Source organism: Sus scrofa, chromosome 1 (genome assembly GCF_054392235.1).
Source record: "Sus scrofa isolate SSC_HxYL_T2T_F1_AM1 chromosome 1, Sscrofa_HxYL_maternal_Yorkshire_Landrace_v2.0, whole genome shotgun sequence".
Taxonomy (NCBI): domain Eukaryota; kingdom Metazoa; phylum Chordata; class Mammalia; order Artiodactyla; family Suidae; genus Sus; species Sus scrofa.
This window is the reverse complement of record NC_139383.1, coordinates 11738968-11762341: the sequence shown is the minus strand read 5'-3', so window position 1 is coordinate 11762341 and position 23374 is coordinate 11738968. Positions and strand designations below refer to the sequence as shown.

Genomic DNA, 23374 nt, shown 5'->3' with positions numbered 1-23374 from the left:
CATCATTGACTAATGCCGGGCTTATGGTTTTGAATTGAACTTCTGGGAAATTTAAATATCTGAGGTAAATGCTACATAATCAAGGTATATAGATTCAAGGTAGCCAATTCTGTATAATTAAATGATAATATCTTGATAAGTTACTTATAAGATGTTGACATGCAGCTGATCAGATAGGATATCCTAATATGGTCTTCACCTCATTGTATGTGCTAAGTGTCCGTAATTGAAGATTTCTTGAGAAACAGAAGCATTTGGCTGAACATTTTTGCTTTAAAAAGATACGAACCTAATTGTAGAGTTGATATTTATATAACTGAATGAAGTTTATGTAGTAGGTATCTATAAACGGCCTATTCTTTAATGTTTAGCAATCTACTATAAAATCAAGAAGATGAAAATTGGAAAAAGTAAAGGAAATTATTCCTAGTCGCTCTACCCAAACACAACCACTTTTAATATTTACTTTTATTTCTTCCCAATATTTAGTCTATGCACTTTTAAAAAATAGTTTCAAGCTTGTTTTTGGTGGCATTACCAAATTTGATTTCTACATCTTCAGAAAGATGTACCTCTTGGTAAAAGCAACATCAAGAAGATACGGGATGACTTAAATAATGTATAGCACAGAAAAGTAAAATATATAGCCGTAAGGGGGAAAAGCAACTTTTAAGTTAAATCTTTAAATGTAGTAGACTATTAAATAGTACAAATTGTGATATGAAGATCTTATAAAATGTTGTAGAACTTAATTTTTTTTTTTGTCTTTTTTTTTTGTCTTTTCTAGGGCTGCTCCCGTGGCATATGGTGGTTCCCAGGCTAGGGGGCTAATCAGAGCTGCAGCTGCCAGCCTACACCACAGCCACAGCAACGCAAGATCCAAGCCACATCTACGACCTACACCCCAGCTCATGGCAACGCTGGGTCCTTAACCCACTGAGCAAGGCCAGGGATCGAACCCGAAACTTCATGGTTCCTAGTTGGATTTGTTTCCACTGAGCCATGACGGGAACTCCAGAACTTAATTTTTTAATACTCAGGACAGGTAGCTGCCAAATGAAATTACAGAGCCATTTCATTAGTCTTTTTTCCCCCCTTCATCAGATATTTGATTCAAGTGGCAGCCATGGATTTTCTGGAACTCAGCTACCTCAAAACTCCAACAACTTCAGTGAGGTAAATGTTGCCGTAGACGGCAGCCGTCTTATTTTATTTGATGACACACATGCTAAGTCATTATTATTATTATTATTATTATTATTATTATTATTATTATTTTGCCTTTTTAGGGCCGCACCCACGGCATATGGAGGTTCCCACGCTAGGGGTCGAATGAGAGCTGTAGTCACCGGCCTATACCACAGCCACAGCAACTCAGGATCTGAGCCGCATCTGCAACCTACACCACAGCTCATAGCAACACTGGATCCTTAACCCACTGAGCAAGGCCAAGGATCGAACCCGTGTCTTCCTGGATGCTAGTCGGATTTATTAACCACTGAGCCATGACGGGAACTCCAACACACATGCTAAGTTAAGTGGAGAATGCCAGTTGAGAATCTTTACATGAATCTGCTGAAAACAAGTTTAGAGGTCAAATGGTCTTGAGTAATTAAAAGGTGTTTTCAGCATGCTGAGTATTTTTGAAGGTGGCTAAAGTCGTGGTCACTCCATCTCAAAAGCGGCACAGCTAAAGTCACGATAGTAGCTTTCATTTATTTGTCCCCACTTCTCAGCAGCACGTCCCTTCATTTGAGAGATCAGTGAGTCCAAGCTTGCATTTTCCTCCCGGGGCCCGGGGGTCCTCACACCCACAGCACATCCCGAGTGAGCAGCCTTTGGCTCACTGAGTGCCCGCAGTCGAGCTGTGTACAGGGGCCCCCTCGCCCCACACGGCTTCTGACCTAACACAGCCTCAGAACCATTTCTGAGTGGGATTCTGGAGAAGGGTGATGGTCTGGGTGAGCTTATGCCTCCTCTTTGTGCCTTTTCCAATCCGCACCTTCCCTCTAAGGCTGTGCTTCATGTTACCATCTGTTTCTCTTAACTGCTCCTTCACCAAATCCTCTTACCTTGGGTTTTATGTCCCATAAACCCCTAGCCTGTTTGTTGAGGCCGAAACCCGACTTTAAGGACTTGGACAACTGAATGTGCTTCTGTAGAAGGAGACAGCATTATTTAACAAATTAATTGGGATAATTCAGTGAACTGCCAGTTTAGTTTGAAAAATCTAAGGAATGGTGGAGGGTTAGATCCTGTGACAGGTCCTAGGGAGGCGAGTGATCCTAAAACATGCAACAGAGACACCCACCGATTCTGCCTCCACAGAGGTTGGCCCAACTGTGGGTGCCAAGTGTGGACCCCAAGCTGCTCGGTTCTGGGGGACAGCTCTAGCTGAGGTGTCCTGAAATGGGGAGAGGACCTTTCCTCAAAATCTTCCCCTCCCCTCCCACTCTCAGAGGTCAGGGGCTGCCAAAGGGCAGGGCATGAGACCAGGTGGCTGTGCCAGGAGGCTATGTCTTAGGCATTGCTCCTGGCTGGTCTCTGTGCCCTTATTTTGCCAGATTTGACCAAACCAAATGAGACCCCAAGGAAGCCAAATCCAGGCCCTCCTTTGATACCTTCAAAAAGGTAGGCCTCTGGAGTTCCCACTGGGGCACAGCGGAAATGAATCTGACTAGTATTCATAAGGATGAGAGTTTGATCCCTGGCCTGGCTCAGTGGGTTGGGGATCCAGCGTTGCCGTGAGCTGTGGTATAGGTCGAAGACATGGCTTGGATCCTGTGTTACTGTGGCTGTGGTGTAGACTGGCAGCTGCAGCTGCAGCTCTGATTCGACCCCTAGCCTGGGAATGTCCATGTGTGGCCCTATAAAAAGCAAAAAAAAAAAAAAAAAAAAAAAAAAAAAAGTTGACTTCTCATAATAAATAATTTCCATTCCCTGCCCCTTTATTTCTGTACACACACCAAACTTATTTCAAAATCCAGATCAAATGATGCCGTCCACCAGGGATTTGACCTGCTTAAAAAAAAATTGTATTGCCTTTCACTGCTTGGTTCTTACTACCTTCTGCAGTTGGTCATCCCACCAAGTTTGTATGGCATGGTTCCCAGGCAAGCTGGTAACTAGGACCCTTGATTTTATATATATATATCTTTTTTTTTGGTCCACACCAAAAGTTCCCAGGCCAGGGATGAAACCTGAGCCACCACAGTGACAACATGGGATCCTTTACCTGCTAGGCCACCAGGAAACTCCATGATTATATATTCACATCCGTGGCTCACTGCTAAGGATTATAGTGTTGCTTAATAAATTTGCCTATTAATCGTCCAAATTAGAGGTAGCCCTTCAATGGTTGAGAAGAGCTGTTTGGCAAAGAAAAAGAACCCATAATTTATCAGAGCACTTTCTATTGACAGAACTTAACAGTGGACTTTGAAAATAAGTTTTGCTAAAATAGCCTTTAATGGTCTGAATTAAGCTGAGTGCTTATTTAAATTGAGCTCAAATTACCAAATGATCTTCTTGTGATTTAATCAACAGGTCCCATTGACACTGTGGTGGGTGAGAAGAAAGTATTATGGCATCTGTTGTTGTTTTTTTTTTAAGTATATGTATTTAAACATTTATCCTTGTTTGTTTTAACTAAACATTGCTTCTGGTATAGCAGTGTTGAAGATATTTCTCAGACATATAGGGTTATTTTAATGGTATGTTTATCATTTCTGCATTATACACTCAGCTAGGTTTCATTGAGGTACAGATAGAATGAAGGGTACTTGGTTTTTTATATCTCTGGGACTTAAGATTCCCCCAGTAGCTGGTTGAATAATTAATATTTCATTCCACTAGTTTTCCTCTGCTAAGCCTTCTTGGAGAGTATTTATAACTTGCACAAACCATCTATTTGTAAACAGTCAGTATATTCTGTCCATTAGCCTAACACAGAAAGGCAGTCATTCCCGAGTGTGTGGGCAGGCATTTAAAAATATTCCATTCTAATTGGTGCATCATGTAACAGGCCAACAGTGAGTCACCCTAATTCGAAATCTGTTAAGGTTGGAAGAAAGCCAGTCTCCTTTGAGCCTTTTTGAAAGGACACTTTGGCGAGCCAGCAATGAAAGCTTTTCAAGCTTTTCGGAGGGAACGTCTTGATGAGCAATAATGAGTCTCAGTCCGCTTTTGCGGGGACGTGTTTGTTATGGAGATGGTTGTCACAGATCCCCTGCTGAGGCTCTGGAAGGGAGCAGCCCCAGAAGCTTTGTGGCAGAAATCATGGAGCCCTGGGCCTTGGCGCTCTTGCCTGGAAAATTGGATGGGGGTATCCCAACATTCTGGGGCAGCGAGTGAATGAAGTATTGTCACATGAGTCATGAGCTCCAAACTGGGAAAGAATATGCTAATTTTTTTTTTTTTTTTTTAAATGGAAACTGTGAATGAAGCCGCTTCCTCTTGACGGTAGCGCGGCAGTCTGTTTAAATAGTGCCTTTGGTAGGGAAGCCTGCGACATCCACACAGGCCCGCGCGGAGAGTACATGCATAGGTCTTTGTTTTCCTTTCATATCAACTGATGTTTGGGCATCAGCCCCAGAAGGAAATAAGCTCCTCCTCCTCGGTGACATTTTGCTGTTGCTGAGACAGCCAAGGGCACGCAACTCCTTTTGTGCCTTCTCCTCATCTCACTTGCTAATAGACCTTCCTTTTATCAGCAACTGTGGTGTGGGCCCCTTCGTGACAGCCAGATTGTGATTTTTGCTACTCCCTTCCCTTCAGTGATCCAAGTAGCAATTACAAGCCATTTGATCCCAAAGCATCTGCTGTGAGAACCCGCGGAGGTTCAATTTTCTCTCCTTGAGGCACCCTGAGCAGACGTAATTTGACATGTGCTTTCCAGACCATTAGTGGAGGTGGAAGAAGCGATGCGTCTACCGAAGTTGCCCTACCCACTCGGGAGGCTGAAGGGATTTGTGAGTCTTAACTGGAGCGTCCGCGGTGGCCGAGGCGTGCCTCCGGGATGTGGTCATTTCGTGGATGGTGCCGCATGCTGGGCCATGTGGTCTTGAGCACCAGGAGCCACCTGGCTCCCCGCGGCTGACTCTCATGCAGTTCTTTTCCGTGGCCGTCACTGAATGGCACTGGTCAAGGCTGCTGCAGTGCAGTTTCCCAATCCACTCTGAACTGCAAGAAAGTTCTTGTATCTCGCTGTGGCCTTTTTCAGTTTTACGTACCTTTAAGGGCCATTCCTCACACCAGTCTCCTGACCACCGCCCCCCGCCCCAACCCCGTGAGGCTGACATGTTTTAGCTCCTTGTAAAGGTAGAGAAATCGAAGCCGGGACACATCCGAGAACCAGTCCTGACCCAGACGGTCTGGTCTGTTAGTTACATCTTTGCTGTCTGCTCCAGGAGCTGGAAACCTTCAGCAGGCTGATCCGATACTAATTTTTAGAAGATTTCAGGGGAGGGAGGGAGGGAGCAGTTGGAAAGGGTACAAAGGCTGGGAGTCTGATTCTGTTTCGTAAATAAGTTCATTTGTACCATTTTTTTTTTTTTTAGATTCTACGCATAAGTGATATCATATGATATTCACTTCGTAAAAGTAGGGGGAAGGACAGATGAGGAGTTTGGGGTTAATACACACTATATACAAATGAGATAATCAACCAGGACCTGCCGTGTAGCACAGGGAACTCTACTGGATGCTCTATAATAACCTAAATGGGAAAAGAGTCTGAAAAAGAAGGGATATATGTATGTGTGTAACTGAATCATTTTGCTGTACACCTGAAACTAACACAACATTGTAAATCAACTGTATGCCAAAAACAAAAAAAAAAAAGAATGAGGTATTTACCAAAAAATAAAAAAAATAAAAAATAACATAGCACCTTTAAGGGTACGCTGAGAAAAGAGTTTTCCGGATACCTCAACTTGTTGTGCTTATTTTCACAATTCTCTGTTCCTTTTATGAAAAAGAATGTAGGATAGTATTTTATCCGGCTTATTGAAAATAAAGCATGCGATTTCAGTGTGGATAGCATCAACCCTTGAGGGGATCAATCCGGTTTTTTCTCCAAGTGGGCTAAGTTGCCAATACCTTAGGAACCCTGTAAGTACCCAGAGGCCATTTCTTTTTCTAGGTCTAATGAATGGATTAATCAGTTCCACATTCTTGATGCTTTCTTTGAATATTCAGATTTTACTTTAATTGCATACCTTTCTAAAGGGATGTGTGTGTGTCTTATGCACAGAAAAAACAGTGACGTGTGCATTTTCACTGTAGGATCTCTCAAGGGGATCTGAACCTTCCACAGCCTTGGCTTTGGTAGGCATCTTCTCATCCATCGTGGACTTGATCTTAGGCCAATAGTATAGACTCAGGAAATGATTCCTCGGAGCATTTGTAGGCACAAAGCCTTGGTGAATCAAATAGAACTGGGATATTTCATCTGTCCTTCCTTTGTCTCTCCATTTACCCTCATACTTTTCTTTAGCCTGGAACTTCTTCCCTTTCAATAATCCTTTTAACTCCTCTTCTTGAAACTTGAGCGAGGAGTAAGAGCTTGACACAGTGTAAATAGATTCTCCAATAACATACTGAAAATGGACAGTTTGTATCTGCTCAGCCTACATGTGTCTGTGAATTTCTCCTTGAATCCAGTTCAGCAGCCATGGGTGGAGGTGGGTTCTGGGCGTCTGACCCACGCACTGTGTTAAGGCCTGAAAGGGACTGAGAAAGAGAGAGTGAGCCTCTGTTGTCATCGAGCTTTGAACACGGTGTGTGGGGCCCGTGAGAGCAGCCTGAAAATGACTGTCCGGTGGGCTGGGTTTAGCCCAGCGCAGAGCCAGGGTCATGGAGAGTGGCTGAGTCCATTGGGTGGAATTGGGGTTGGAAGCTTGGGGAGCAGGAGATGCTTGACCAGAAGGGTCATTTGAAATAAGGTTGAAAGATAAACACGGTTTCAGCACAGAAACTGTGAGGAGGGTGAAGCAGGGGGAGGAAGTGGATGTGACCAGGGGTCCAGAAGCGGGAGGGGGCTGCTCCTTTGTGGGCAGTGTCAGCTGAGCGTGTGCCCTGGAGTAACAGGAAGGAGCCGAGACGGTTGGCTTGTGCCCATTTCCTGGGAGGTAGCTGCCAGGCTGATCGTTCTGTGGTGCCGTGGGGAGTGTGGGCTCAAGCTGGTTCCCAAGATTCCAGTCCCCACGGTATGAGAGTCACAGCTCAGTGTGGAGCTTGGGCAAGTTTCTAGAATTTTCTCAGCCTCATTATTCTTACCTGTTAAATAGAGGGTTGGGACAGTGCCTCCCTCAGAGGGATGTGACTAGGGACCGGACAGTCTCTGTGATGGACAGTGCGGAGGGGAGCAGGCAGGCAGGGCAGGGCGGTTGTGAATTTGTATCTTTGCCCACCCTTCCCTCAGCTTTCCATCCTCAGTCACGTCTTTCCTGTGCCGCTCTGAGGGTGCAGAACTGCAGTGCTTCGCAGCATCCTTCTGGACCCTTTGACTTCCTCTCTGCCTGGCGCTGGGCTTTCTTACTCCACAGTGACCTCTGCTGGGGTTTTAGTGTGCCTCGGAGCCAGAGTAGTTTGAGGGCCGGTACCTCCACCTTTATGGCTGTACCTGCTTAGTGCTGATGCACCTGCTTGAAATCACTGCTCCAGGGAACAGAAGGTTTAACCAGGGAAGGAAACCCCTGTGAAATGGGGCCCTTCAGGGGAAAGCGGTGCCTGTACTGGTTCCCCAGAGCCATCCTGAGCTCTGGGCATCTGTTCCTCTTCTCTCTTTTGCTTTTGCTTTGGCACATGAGGTTCGTAGTCATTCTGGGCTGTGACAGACAGTGACAGATCCATGGCAGATCCAGAAATGTTACTTCACAAATGAGCATCCCAGGGAGTTCCCATCGTGGCACAGTGGAAGCGAATCTGACTAGGAACCATGAGGTTCAGGTTCCATCCCTGACCTTGCTCAGTGGGTTAAGGATCCAGCGTTGCCATGAGCTGTGGCGTAGGTCGCAGATGCAGCTTGGATCCTGCGTTGCTGTGGCTGTGGTGCAGGCCGGCAGCTATAGCTCCCATTCAACCCTTAGCCTGGGATCCTCCATATGCCATGGGTGTGGCCCTAAAAAGCAAAAAAAAAAAAAAAAAAAAAAAGAAAAGAAAAGAAAAAAAAAGCATCCCATTTAAAAAAGACAACCCAGGAAGATTGATTGTTCCCTTTCCTTGCCTAAACTGGTTCTTAAGTGTATTTATTCTAATATTTTAATCCTATTTAAAAGGAAGATCTTTTGCTTTGTGGATTTTTAAAAAATGCATGGAATTCAAAGTAAAATCACTCATCAGTGACATGAATCTTTTGATTTATGTCAAGTCTTGTCTTTATCATTAGACTAATGTAAGAACCTAAGAAGAAGGAAAAATTTGAGCTGCTTAATAAATGTTAACTATTTTTGTTTATAAATCATAGAAGTGGGGTTTCTGTCATGGCTCAGCAGTTAATAAACCTGACTGCCATCCATGAGGATGCAGATTCGATCCCTGGCCTCCCTTAGTGGGTTAAGGATCTGGTGTTGCCATGAGCTGTGGTGTAGGTCACAGACACAGCTTGGATCTGGCATTTCTGTGGCTGTGGTGTAGGCTATTAGCTATAGCTTTGATTTAACCTCTAGCTTGGGAACCTCCATGTGCTGCGAGTGTGGCCCTAAAATACAAAACAAAACAAAACAAAAATATTTGGCAGAATTACATATTACCATGAGGTCATTGGATTACTGTGATGGTGAGGTTTAGGAAACGAAACTTCCTTGGGAAGAGCTTCTGGAAGCTTCTGTTTGGGGATGATTGCTAGAAGCGTGTCTAGATGTGAAAAGGCTGAAGGATGGAATCCCCAAACCAGGATGATAGGTCCATTTAAAAAAAAAAAAACAAGTAGAAATAAGACAGAAGATAAATGTGCTTTGGATTATGTTAAACGAAGCTCCTGGTTAGGATGTAGACGGGCGTCCGGGGCCCTGGGCGAGAGCGTGTCTGAAATTCACCGGCATCGTGGCTTAGATGCAGACTTCCAGGGGCCCCTGCCAGCCGACAATTCTAGAGCAGTAGGAGTAGACACTTAGCAGCCCTCTTGTCCCCTGCCGTGTTCTCACTTGGGCTCAGAGGCAAATGGCATAGTGGCTAGAACACTGGACAAGGAGTTGATTGACGTCGCTCCACCTCCCAGGGCTTCAGTTTCATGAGAGTTAGTGTAACGAATGAGGAAACTCAGGCATGCCTGCCCCTGGGGTGGGGGGTAGGGGTCATGGAATCCAGAGACGTGAGGAGCGTGAAAGAGCTTCCTGTAAATGAAGGGGGGCATTCCTCTAGTAGTTTCCATCATTGGTTTATTAAGTCTGTCTGCCTTTTCCTGTGGGATCTAAAAACAGGTGGATGACCTGCTGCACATATACGGGTCCGCCGTAGATGGGGGTCCCCGAGACAGCACGTGGGAGAGCCAGACCGACATCCACTTTCACGACCATCAAGCCGTGACCCTGACAATCAAGCCGGAGCACAGAGTGGAAGACGTTCTGACCTTGGCCTGCAAGGTAGTGGATTTTGCGGTAGAAATATACTTCTGAATGGCCCTCCTGCGCCCTCTGAAGTTTCAGGGTGTTTAAGACCTCGCCTTGTATGCAAAGGAACAAATGGAATATTTGTTAATTTACGTGTTATTAGCATTCTCCTCCTCCGTGTCTTAGGAGAATGTATTAAGTCATGACCCCTGGCCTTCCTGAAGAGCCCGAGCCATCTCACTGAAGTTCTTTGTATGCCTTTCTCTCCAGAATAATTATGAAGCCTTGTTGTTACTTAAGTTACTTAGAGAGAGTGCTCTGTGAGAGACTTTGAAGCAGCTGGAGTGAATCCTCAATGCTTGTGTCAAGTTCCTCTAGATTAAACAAGTCACTTGGCACCGCTCATAGGTGCTGCATGGAAATTGCTATGCGATGGTATTATAGTCATTATTCGCACTGAGTTTTATTTCTGAAGAGGAAGCTTATGATAGGTGTTCAAGAGAGCCCTCTGAGAGGGCTGAAGACGACTCCGCAGCTGCAGATCAGGTGCTCTCAGACCACCAGATGGCATAGTAGAGCTGAAATATTCTTAAGTGTTCAGAGAAAATGCAAATATATGAAGAGGTAAAAGAGTCATGTAGTGTGTGGTAACTCTTCTTAAGATAATTTTTTTGGCCACACGTGTGGCATGTGGAAGTTCCCAGGCTGGGGATCGAACCCATGCCACAGGAGTGAGAATGTCAACGCCTTAACCGCTAGGCCATACCACCAGTGCTTACTAGATATGGATAACCTTTCATTTTAGCCCTCCTTTGTCACTTTGACTTAAGCCCTAGGAAACCAGATATTTCTATATGCAGCTTATTTTCTTAAGAATGCAGTTTTCTTTTACTCCGTTATGTACGGTGTTTATTCAGACAGCCAACAGCATTGTTCTATAGCAGTGCTGTCAGTTACTAAGTTTGTGAATATTCTGGAGTTACCATTGTGGCTCAGTGGGTTAACGCAATGTAGTGTCCATGAGGTTGCAGGTTTGATCCCTGGCCTTGCTCAGTGGGTTAAGGATCCGGTGTTGCTGCAAGCTGCAGAGTACGTCACAGATGAGGCTCAGGTCTGGTGTTGCTGTGGCTGTGGCGTAGACAGGCAGCTGCAGCTGCGATGCAACTCCTGGCCCAGGAACTTTCATATGCTGCAGATGCAGCTGGAAAAAAGAAAAAGAAAAAAAAAAGTTGGTAAATATTCTGACAGAGAATGTCAGATGTAGTGGGTGAATTCGACGCTGTTGGAGCATAGGCTTGAGATGATTTCTCCTTGTTGAAAATGTGTATGGGAAAGACTGTGTGTATATACATCTCTTTCCTTGTGAAAAGTTGATGGCGTAGGAGATTCCTAATTCTGAAATCTGTAGACTATGAGATCATTCACAGTTCACAAATCTCTGTACTTTAGTAATGGGAAACGACTTAAAATTAGGTACAACCAATCTACCAGAGGAGAACATGTGCTGACAGTAAGATATGTATGACCATAACTTCTTCAAACTACAGCTCTTGCTTTTAGTGATAAGCAATATCATTTATAGAAAACCTTCTTAAAAATAATTTGTATAAGTTCTTGCAGTGGCACAGTGGGTTAAGAATCTGACCACACATGGTCCAGCAGAAACCAATCTGACTAGGAACCTTGAGGTTGCGGGTTTGATCCCTGGCCTCACTCAGTGGGTTAAGGATCCGGTGTTGCCGTGAGCTGTGATGTAGGTCGCAGACGTGGCTTGGATCTGGCGTGGCTGTGGCTGTGGCATAGGCTGGCGGCTGTAGCTCTGATTAGACCCCTAGCCTGGGAACCTCCATATGCCACAGGTGCGGCCCTAAAAAGAAAAATAAATAATAATAATTTGACTGCAGGATCTCAGATCAATGCGGGGGTATGAGTTCAGTCCCCACCTAGGTACAGTGGGTTAAAGGATTCGGCATTGCTGCAGCTACAGCATAGGCAGCAGTTGTGGCTCTAATTCAGTCCCTGGCCTGGGAACTTGCATGTGCCTTGGGTGTGGTCATGAAAGAAAAAGAATTACTTTTCCCTTTTCTTTCTGCATACTTAACTTTGAGCTGTTAGGTAGTTTGAAGCAAATTATATAAGGTATTTCTTCTAGAAATTTCCAGTTTGATTTTTAATGAACACCGATGCATTTAGAAAGAACATTTAACATCTGAATAACTGTCTTTTTCCTCATAGATGAGGCAGTTGGAACCCAGCCACTATGGCCTTCAGCTTCGAAAATTAGTGGACGAAAACATTGAATACTGTATTCCTGCACCGTCTGAGTATATGCAAGAGCAGGTGAGTGTATATTGGCTTTGGAAAGGGACTTTGCAGCCCCTTCTGTGGGCCCTTAACTTTATTTATTTATTTTTATTTTTTAACTCAATGAATTTTATTACATTTACAGTTGTACAGTGATAATCACAACCCAATTTTATGGCATTTCCATCCCAAATCCTCAGCCCATCCCCTCATGCCCCAACCTGTCTCCTTCAGAAACCATAAGTTTTTCAAAGTCTGTGAGTCAGTATCTGTTCTGCAAAGAAGTTTATTGTGTCCTTTTTTTAGATTCCACATGTAAGCGATAGCATATGATGTTGGTGTCCCACTGTCTGACTGACTTCCCTTAGCATGATAATTTCTATGTTCATCCATGTTGCTGCAAATGCCATTACTTCTTTCCTTTTTTTTTTTTTTTTTTTTTTTTTTTCCCCGCTCTTTTTGCCTTTTCTAGGGCCGCTCCTGAGGCATATGGAGGTTCCCAGGCTATGGGTCTAATCAGAGCTGTAGCCACCGGCCTACACCACAGCCATAGCAATGTGGGATCTGAGCCGCATCTTCGACCTACAGCACAGCTCACGGCAACACTGGATCCTTAAGCTACTGAGCGAGGCCAGGGATTGAACCTGCAACCTCATGGTTCCTAGTCGGATTCGTTAACCACTGCGCCACGACAGGAACTCCTACTTCTTTCCTTTTGATGGCAGAGTAATATTCCACTGTGTATAGGTACCACATCTTCTTTATCCACTCCTCTGTCCGTGGACATTTAGGTTGCTTCCATGTCTTAGCTATTGTGCATGGTGCCGCAGTGGACCCTGGAGTACATGTGTCTTTGCAAGTCATGGTTTTCTCTGGGTAGATGCCCAGGAGTGGGATTGCTGGATCAAATGGTAATTCTATTTTTAGTTTTCTGAGCAATCTCCATACTGTTTTCCACAGGTTACACCAATGTGGGCTCTTAATTTAAAAAATATATAATTGGTTGGGGGGTGTTCTGTTTTAATTTGGCTTCTAGTTTAGAAGCAGTCAAATGCATTTCTAATATTACGACATTAAATCCTTGGATTGTGTGCTTTTTACCTTTTGTAGGTTTATGATGAAATAGAAGTCTTTCCGCTAAATGTTTACGATGTGCAGCTCACGAAGACGGGCGGTGTGTCTGACTTCGGTAAGGACAGCGAACACCCTTGGCAACCGTCTGGTCTGGTCCAGTCTTGTCCAGTTTGCCCTCATCTGACCTAGTATTTTTTTCTTTACGTTTTCAGAAATGATGACAATAGTTTCTAAGCTTTGGTTTCTCTTCCTTCATTTCTGTTTATGTATCTTAGCCAGCTAAAATGATAGGTATTAATATTAGGGGGAAATGCCAGAATAATGAAAAGGAAGGAGTGGAAAAATGGAAAAGAAATTCCAAATGCTGGTGATAGTAACAACACGGTGGATTTATTGTGGGCCGGCTGTGGTTCTACGTGGATGAATTGATGATTCACGTAGCAGTTCTTTAGCTTCTCACCCACCTCACTGCTTCCCTTCACTCCCTCCCCCACTCCCTCCTCTCAGATTGTATAAATCTGACCTGTCCTTCCAGAAGTAACTTTCTTCCAGAAGCCTTATCTGATTGCTTTGCCTTCAGTTTAATAATTAAGGGTCGGTATTATTTAATTCCTGCACTTCTGTTTGTCTGTGTTTAGCTTGGCTTTCAGCTCTTTACAGCCTGTGTTCACGTCTTAAGTTCCTCCCTGTCTTTTGTTCTATTTTTTATCATAGAAACTTGATAATTAGATACTGATCAATAAATATCTCCATAGAAAGAGTATTTCTTATTAAATATGATGTAATTATTTTCCTTAAAACGACTCAAGCTGATCAAAATCTCATCATCGTTTGTCATGTGTTACACTTTCCTTTGTTATGCTTTGTTCTTTGTTTCTTTTTCTTTTTTTAATGATAAAATTGACACGTTCTTGGAGTCTTAATTTTACGCCATCTGTTTGGACCCAAATGGTATGTTGGTTTTCCTTCTGAAGCTCCCTGAGGATTTTGTCCATGCTTTCATTGGCCTCTGCTCTCCACGGTCCTCTCCTCTCCACGGTGAATCTTCTTTGCAGATGAATGAAGGAAGGATGGAAGATACTTGCAAAGATACTTTTTGGTGACCACAATCTCCCTGGCCCTGCCTCAGGCACAGAGGAAACAGGGGAACATACCTCTCTTCCGGTATCAGAGGACCAAGACCTGGAAATGTGTGTTCCAACCACAGAGACAGCGAGCTAGTCTCTGAGTGGGAAGATGTGTTCCCTCGTGGTCCTCTTTAGGGCAAGCGCTGTATCCATTTGAGCGGTGTTCCGCCTGTTGAAAGTGCCTAGCCCCATCTAGAGTTGTTTCTTAACAAGTATTTTGTATTGAAGCAAACTTTATTTCAATAAGATTGTCTTTTTTGGTTTCAACTTTTTAAAAAAATTTTTAAAAATTAAAATTGTAGTATAGAACATATTCCATAATGTTTACCTTCAAAACCAATGTTAAGTGTGATGGATATGACAGTTCAGTGTCATTAAATATATTCATTTTGTTGTGAAACCGTGAACACCGTCCATTCCAGAACTGCTTTTATTTTACAAAACTGGAACTCTGTTAAACAATAACGTCCCTTTTTTTTTTTTTCCTTCCCCTAGCACCTGGCAACCACACTTCTATTTTCTGTCTTTATAAATTTGACTGCTCTAAGTATCTCATATAAGTGGAATCATACAGTATTTGTTCTTTTGTGGCTGGCTTATGTCACATAGCATGATGTCCTCAAGGTGTTAATGTGTTGTAGCATGTGTCAGAGTGCTCTTCCTTTTTATGAGTGAATAATATTCCATGGTATGTATGTATATACCACATTCTGCCTATCCATTCATCTGTCAGTGTAGTTGGGTTGCTTCCTCCTTTTCGGTGTTGGTACTAAGGCTGCTCCAAACATGGATATGTTGTCTCAAATTTGAAGAAGACTGTGCACTCATTTTTCTTAAGCCTTGCGATCCAACACGTTCCACTTTTTATGCCCCTGTTAGATATCAGTGCTTTCAAAATAGCTGTTAGTGAGACTTTCTAAACATCGCATGCTTGGGAGACTAGATTTTCAAGGAAATACTGCCCGTTGAGTTGGGGAAACTAATTAGTGTGATGAATGCAGACGTGCTTTCTCCCTTTATTTTCATTCCTAGGGTTTGCAGTGACTGCACAGGTGGATGAGCATCAGCATCTCAGCCGCATATTCATAAGCGATGTTCTCCCTGACGGCCTGGCGTACGGGGAAGGTGCGTGTGACACACGGCGTCTCTCTTCTCTCTGAGTTGAAAACTGCAACGCAGTCTGTCTAGGGAAATTTTCTTATGGTTTTGCCAGGAAAGAGTTTCTCCTAAAATTTTAAAGAAAGTAAACTTCATGGTTTAATTGAAAATGCTTATGCGTGTACATACATGTATATGTATGTATATATGTGTGTATATATAAACACAGAGAGAGAGAATTTGTGTGTTTGAAGGAGAGAGAATGTACACACATGAAGAGAATATACGTGCTTATGTACAGACGGATGAGAAAGAGACGGTGAGAGCCAGCGAGGCACACAGACGTAGATAATTGTTATTCTCCAGGGCATCGACCATCAGACACATAGAGGAATTTTTCATTCCAGTGACCCTCAGACTCTTTCTTCCAGTACTGCTGTTGAGAGAACTGAAATTTGCTCTGTCATCACTGGAATCTGAATACTGTCCGTTTCGGCGCTTTCTTTGAAGGAAGCCACAGAAAGGTCCCTGAGCATAGCAGGTGGTTTGAGTTGGCAGCTGTCTTCCACCCTAAAATTTCTTTCTTTCAGTAATCTCTCTCTCTTTCTTCTTCCTCCGTGTCCCCTTCTTCCTTCTCAGGGCTGAGAAAGGGCAATGAAATCATGACCTTAAATGGGGAAGCCGTGTCTGATCTTGACCTCAAGCAGATGGAGGCTCTGTTTTCTGAAAAGAGCGTTGGGCTCACTCTGATTGCCCGGCCACCGGACACAAAAGGGACTCTGTGCTCTTCCTGGTCAGACAGTGACTTGTTCTCAAGGGACCAGAAGGGTCTGCTGCCCCCTCCTAACCAGTCCCAGCTTCTGGAAGAATTCCTGGATAATTTTAAAAAGAATACAGCAAATGGTAAGGTTTTGTTCTTTCTTCCTTCTTCACTGTTGGTATCACCAGCTAATATTTTTAGGCTGTAATTTTGCTTTGCAAACTTAGATTATTTAAGCTGTTCAGAGAATGTTTTCTCATTTCTGAGGAGAAGAACACAGATGCCAACCAAGTAGATTTGATTAAAAATTCCAGGCACTTTGGTAATTATAACACTTTGGTGAAAATAGAAAATAATTGTTTTTGCACAAAATAACATTCTCTAAAATTGCAGTCTTAAAAAATTTCCCCTGTGATATTTAGTATTGTAATTACTTCGTGCTTGAAGGTGGAAAAAAGCCAACATAAATGCCAAAGTTGATTTTTCCGTTGAGTGTAAGGTTAAAAAACATTTTGCAGAAACTTACTGAGTTTTAAGAACAGTTGATGCAATTCAATTCCTACCTCTTTTGTTGCATACTACTTTCTCAATAAACTGCAAACTTTTAATGTAGGTCATGAATATTAAAAGTTTGTGGAGGCCTACAAATGAAAAGTTGTATGCCAGTTTATTTTCCTGAGGGTAAGATTTCCACATGAGACAATCATTTGAAGTTTTGAATTTCTGAGCTTATTTTTCGTGTGTATTTCATGTTTTGCAGTCAAGTAAATTAGAGGCTTCGGCTCATACTGAAAACCTGTGGTTTCCCTCTGTGCGGCTAGAGGAAGCTGCTCGGGCCCCACAGGAGACCAAGCATGGGGTCTTATATTAGAAGCACAAGAAGTAATTTTTATGTGTAGTTACAGTGATAAAAAGATTTCCAATGGAAATCTCTGAATGTAAAAAGGAATGAAAAACACAAAAAGGGAAATTATTAGGATCGATTTAATTATAAAGCAAGTTTTTAGGTCATTTTTTGGAATTAATCAGATTATAAGATTTGTGATTCAGAAGTTCCCTTGTGGTGTGGCAGGCTAAGGATCCAGTGCTGTCACTGCAGTGGCACATGTTTGGTCCCCGGCCCGGGAACTTCCACATGCCTCGAGTGGCCAAAAACGAAAACGAAGATTTGTGATTTAGTGAGGGAGATGCTGCCTCTTCCTCCTCCCTTGAGGCTTACCTCCAATTTAAAACACCATGACATTGACCACTGGCGTGTAAAAGCCAGGGTCGTGAAACAAAAATTATGATGAGCTAATTACTTGGTGATGTTCGGGCCGTCACTCAGCCACTCTGGGCTGCTCTCAGAGTATTCCGTATAAGACATCGCGTGTCCGTTGCTGGCTTCATTATTCCTGAGGGATACATTCATTGCCTGTTACATCACTACATAAAGAAATCACTGCAAAGTGAGGCAAAATACTTTGGGTACTTGCGGGAGTGAATTTCTATAGAAAGCAGCAAAAACGGCAAATTTATCTTTTTTAAAAAAAAAACTTAAGGATCAAGCAGGTCAGTGAAGCTCGTTTTTCCTTTTTTTTTTTTTTTCTTTGTTTTTTTTTTGGTACAAGGAAACGGCCTAAGAGGAGCACTGGATGTGTTAGTTGGCTGTTCGAGTACGTGTCCTTGGGGCCATTTTAATGGGCTGCGGCTTTGTCATATACCCAAGGGATGCCCCGTCCGTGTGTGCAGGTGGCTTAGCACAGGCAGATGGTGGTGGTGCTTTTCCACACTGGTCTTGCCACAGGTACCCCCACGGCTACGGTGACTGTTTCTGCGCATCCTCTTTCCCCAGGCGGTTTACTCCCAGCGGGGAAAGAGCCACTGTCCCCTCCCTGGTTTCCTGTGCTCTTTGGGGATGGAGCAGCTTCTCCCCAGGGCTTTACTGACTGTCCCCACTCTGGTCCAGAGTAACGCACTTGTGTTGGAAACAAAACAACCACAATGCATTGCTTCCCCAGCTGCTTGGCAAATACAGAATTCACTTATTTATTTTCCTTTTTCTTTTTTGGCCACACCCATGGCATATGGAAGTTCCCAGGCCAGGGATCGAATCCAAGCCTCAGCTGCAACCTACGCCACAGCTGTGGCAATGCTGGATCTTTCACCCACCGTGCCCACGGGAACTCCAGAATTTCTTTTCTTGTTGAAATAGTTGTACAGCTTGTGAAGGAAGTTGAATGCCTGGGAGTGGCCATCTCAGAAGGAAGCCTGTCTGCTTCTAAGGTTGACAGAGAAGAGGAGGAGGGGGAGAAATGGAGAGATAAAAGAGAGAAAAAAGAGGGAGCCTCTTAGCCGAGGCTAACATCTCAGTGATGGGAGAAGCCCGTGTTTGTGGAGGCAGGGAGGTGGGTGGTGTGGTGACGGCACACAGGCTTCGAGTCGCACCTGATTCAGGTCAGGGCCTGCCCTTTACAGGTTGTGCGACCTTGGGGCTGCAATCAGCTAGGGAGGAGTGGGCATGAGTGGATGATACCCCAGCTTCTGTGCCCCCTGCCGAGACAGTTCTGGGTTGGGAATGATTGAGTTGCTCTTCAGGCTCTGTGCTTTTCTAAAACTGAAGCATCCTACCAGCATTTGAGATCCACAGACATGCACAGTGTTTAGGGAAATAGTTTGCAGACTTCGTAGCGCTTAAGACTCACCTGAAGTTTGCTAATTACAAAGTCCTGGGGTTGGAGAGCCCCCTTCAGGTGGTCTGGGGTAGTGCCAGCGCTCTCACGGACCAGGGTTCCCTCACACGGCCAGTGGCCTACGGGAGGTGGTCTGACCCTCAGCAGTCGGACCTACCCTTTCCTGAAGGCTTCTCTGCCCAGGTTTTGAGGATTAAATGAGATAATAGATATAAAGTCCCCTGCAAATGATAGCGGGTGTGCCTGTGTGTGTTGTGCTCTCAATCAGGGGTTACAGACCCCCGGCCTGCACCGCAGTCCTCAGTGAGCACAGGAGGCAGCGGGCTGACTTCTTAGTTCCCTGCATTCATTCCTCAGCCCACCCTTGGGAGACGGTCCCATTGAGCAGATTGATAGACCGAGAAGCAGAGGACTTCCAGCAGTCCCCGGCTTGCTGTGACATCCCAGTGACACTGGGAGGAGTGGCTCAGGCAGGGACGCCCTGGGAGCTGATGGGTGCTCAATATTGGGCTCCTTCGTTATCCTTAAATGACCATTGATTCTGGCCTTTAAGGGTTGGAATTTCTGTTCGAGTTATCCAGCATTGTCTGGAGGCTGTCTTTGACTTGAGCGGAAATGTCATCTGTAAAGACTTTTTATAGCGAGAATTCATTCCACCACTGGAATTCCCTCGGGAAGCCAATGTTATTTTTGAGCCAACAAGGCCACCATTGAAGGGATGAGATGTGCCAGCCCTGTTGAGACTGGGCTCCTGTTAAAGCTGCTTTTTGATTTATATTGAACACCCCTTTTTGAGTGTATGCCCTCTTTTGAAAAACTCCAACAGCTTTTAGGCGAGTCTCATTGGGCATAGAGTTTCTGTACAAAATCTTTAGGTAAACATTGAACTTGATGTGGCATTAATGTATTCTCTACCTATAAACAGCTGTTCATACGGCCCCCGTAGGGTTGGGGGTGTTTAACAGCAGGCGAAATAGGAAAGACCTATGTTCCTGCTTCCATTTAGATAATGTCAGCCCCGCAGATGCTTCTTACCGGATGATGAAGGTAATTGCAGCCCAGGGTTCTTTTTTTAATTCCCTGCCCGACTTTGAATCACTCTCTTTTTAAATTGACGTATGAGTAGTACAGAGTCTGAAACTACCAGGAGCCACTTAGATGCGCATTTGCTCTTTGGAATGAATGGCTCCTGGGAATGTCTGTGTCCCTGATGGAGATTTTCAGCAGTGGCAGAGTCAGCCGGCTCTGATGTGGCAAACCCACTCAGTTCCTGTTTATGAGAGTGAGGGCATTTCGGCTTCCATTGCCTGGTATAGGATGACTAACGGCATTGAGCTCAGAAAATGCCCTGTTTGTGTGTGAAACTGCTAGTATGGAATCTGTCTGGCTGCCACCCCAGATTTCCAGATGTCAAAACATATTCAAGTTCCTAAAGACGGTTGGTCCATAAAAAAAATTACAAAAAAAAAAAAAAATGTGGGTGGAGGTGTTCCTGCTGTGGCACAGTGGGTTAAGAATCTAACTGCAGTGGCTTGGGGGACTGAGGAGGTGCAGGTTCAATCCCCAGGCCAGGAGCTTCCACTGGCCGTGGATGCGGCCATTAAAAACGAAGATCTGAGTGGGAAATACTGATTTGACCAGGACACAGAGCCCTTTGGGCTTCGAATTCTGAGTTTCCTACGATGGTGCTGAAGGCAGTTTTCAGTTTCTTCAGCGTTAGTGGGCACATGGCTTCCTATTAGCCATGAAGGGGACTGTGGTCTTTGGATGCGAAGTCTCTTAAGAGAACTTAGTGTTGTTAGGAAACTTCTTTTCCTTTTTTATTTATTCACTCATTTATTCACCTGTTTCTTTACTTTTATTCACCTGTTTCTTTACTTTTTGCTAAATGTCGCAGGTATATGAAATGAGTTAGATATTATTATTTTCTATCCTTAAGGAGCTTCTTGGTTGAGCAGGAAAAAGTAAAACACTTGTAAATAAGAACTTGCCTTTGGAAAAAAAAAAAATACTTTTCCATAAAGAGAACTGGAGGTGGAATTCCCACTGGTTTTTCTGCGTATTTGGAGCAAAGGGGTCCAAAAGAGAGGTCTAGGAATTGGAGAAGGGTTAGCGTTTAATCTGCGCATGGTGGGTCCACAGGTGGATGGGGGGGTGGGGGGGGGGAGCATTTCACATACAGTGTGCAGCCTGGCTCTCTGTGAACAGAAAACAGCATTGGGAGGTGTGTTGGGACCCGATTGTATTAAAACCCTGAATTCCTGGAATTTATAGCAAACGTACCGTGACATGTAGCTGAAGAAGCTGGCGACTATTCCATTACTTTCCCCTGCCTTATAGAAAATACAGAGAATTCAGTCACTTAAGGAGCACTAACGTGTGGTGTGAAATCCGTCCAGGGTAAATACCCTACCCTCTGCACATTGGCTTTCTTATTCCACTATTATAGCTTCATTCCTTTGGCTCTTAAAATATTGTTGTTTTTAAATGACCAGTAATCCCTTAAGTAAGTACTCAAATCCAAGTTTTTTTGGGGAAAGAAAGAATAAATTAATTACCGTCGGTGCCCTTTGCAGAGTGCTCCTCTGCATTGTGAAGCCGTGTCCACTAATGGTGTGGTCTTTGGGGACGTGGCTGGCCTGGCGTAGGGACGGCTGGTGGTGAGGAGGTGCCTGTAGCATAGAGAATGAGGCAGTGTTGCAGCTGAGGGAGAAGCTAGTGAATAAAGTTTGCCAGCATTTTGAGTAAAGCCAGTCCTGTATTCTCTCTCCTAACATAAAATGCACATTCACCTTTCAGGTAAAAATCTCCAGAATTTCTCTGAAGCAGGCAGTATGCAATTTCTGTTGGCTGTGTCACTTTTAATAGCCGTTTGAGAGTTTGGGATGTTTGGATTGAATCGAGACTCCCGTGCGTGCAGCGTGAGCCAGATTGCTGTAAGGTGGTAGTTGTGTGAAACGGTGGTGGCTGCTGCTGGAAAGAGGGAACATTGCAGAGCGTGTTACATAGAAGGAGGAAAGCAAGGAGACCTGACTGTGCCTGTGGCCGTGGCGAGTACTGACTTTGCCAAATGATGCTTGCGTGCGGCGTTTCCACTTCAGTTCCCCTTCTTTTGGAAGGGCCTCAGAATGACTTATGCTCCTGACTTTATTCCTCCCTCTGAAGGAATCGAGACGCAGGAAGGATTCGGGATGGATGTCTCCTTTTTAGCTCTTGCTTCTTGAGACAGCTGTATTGTGGCTGTATCTTTAATTTTTTTGGATTGGAATACATAGGCATGGTACAAAATTCTAGCCGTGATAAAAAGTTAAACCATGATAGATAAGTTCCCTAAACTATAGAGTTGAGAGGCGAAGAGCAGGGACACTAGTCAGACAACCTGGGTGTAAGTCTTGGCTCCAGACTCGCCCACGTACTAGGTATGTGGCCTTGGGTGGGCAAGTCACTTAAGCCCTCTCTGCTGTGTTTCTTTTCTTTTCTTTTTCTTTCTTTCTTTCTTTTTTTTTTTTTTTTTTTTACTGTCTTTTTAGGGCTGCACCAGCAGCGTATGGATGTTCCCAGGCTAGGGGTCGAATCAGAGCTACAGCTGCCAGCCTACACCACAGCCACAGCAACACAGATTCGAGCCACATTTGCGACCTACACCACAGCTCATGGCAATGCCGGATCCTTAACCCACTGAGCGAGGCCAGGGATCGAACCTGCATCCTCATGGATACTAATCTGGTTTGTTACCACTGAGCCACGACAGGAACGCCTCTGGTGTGTTTTTGTAGCTGTCAAATAGTCTAGGATTTTTATGGGATCAAGGAACTAATATTTGGAAAGAGCTAGACAGTGCCTGGCACAGAGTAAAGGCCACATACGTGTTAGTTAAACAAATAAAATAGGCATATTTCTCCCACCCCATTCTTGGCCACCCAGTTTCTCTGCCAAATGTAATCCTTGTTCCTAGTTTCCTTCTCATCCTGTTGGAGACTCTTCGGTGTTGGGGGAAAGGGTGCAGTAATTTTCTGCTTGGTTTTTACTGCGCTGTCTTCATCACAGCTGTGGTGAGCAGAATAACGGCCCCGCAAGAATGTCCACAGGCCCGGAACCTGTGAATATGGCAGAAGGGACTTCAAAGATGTGATTCGATTAAGGGTCTTGAGATAGGAGATTATGCTGGCTCATCTGGATGGGCCTCCTGTAAGGACCAGGTCTTTCTAAGAGTCAGAATCAGGGAAGGTGTGATGAGGTGATGAGGGCCTGTGAGCCAGAGGATGCAGGTGGCTTCTGGAAGCCCATGAGGCCTGGAAACACTCTTTCCTTGAACCTCCAGATGGAATACATCCCTGCTGACCAATTTTAGTCTTCCGACCTCTAGAACTCTAAGATAATGTGTGTTTACATGTCAAGCATTGTGTTTGGTGGCAGAGATACAGAAAGAAAGAACCACAATTCCCACTTTCAGGGTAGGCAGGCTGTGGGAGATAGACATGGGACAGATAACGATTAATCCGCTGTCATAATTGCTCTGGTTCCGTGATTGCTAAACTTGTTATAGATCCTTTACTGTAAAAAGTTATCAGGGACCCTAAAGAGCTTAGTTGTATTAGTATCTAGCAATATTTACTATATTAAAATTTAAATCAAGACATTTAAAATTTATTAAAATTTATTTTAATGTAACAACAGTGAATCTACTTCATATACACAATAAGCATACTTTTTTTCCCTTGGTTTTCTTTTTTTTTTTTTTTTTTTTTTTTTGGTGGCACGTGGAAGTTCCCGGGCCAATGATCAAAC

General features: G+C 44.2%; 1 protein-coding gene across 14 annotated transcripts in view; it reads left to right on the top strand.

Moving 5' to 3' along the window:
• TIAM2 (TIAM Rac1 associated GEF 2) overlaps positions 1-23374 on the top strand; it is a 239401-nt gene that overhangs the window by 155263 nt on the left and 60764 nt on the right. For 7 of the 14 annotated variants that reach the window (XM_085023187.1, XM_021071937.2, XM_085023170.1 and 4 more), the window contains 6 exons: positions 1105-1176; positions 9423-9584; positions 11787-11891; positions 12966-13044; positions 15089-15181; positions 15794-16057. In XM_085023187.1, coding sequence (XP_084879313.1) covers positions 1105-1176; positions 9423-9584; positions 11787-11891; positions 12966-13044; positions 15089-15181; positions 15794-16057 — 775 coding nt within the window. The remainder of the gene's footprint in view (positions 1-1104; positions 1177-9422; positions 9585-11786; positions 11892-12965; positions 13045-15088; positions 15182-15793; positions 16058-23374) is intronic. The other 7 variants (XM_085023251.1, XM_085023201.1, XM_085023223.1 and 4 more) reach the window with 1 other exon arrangement.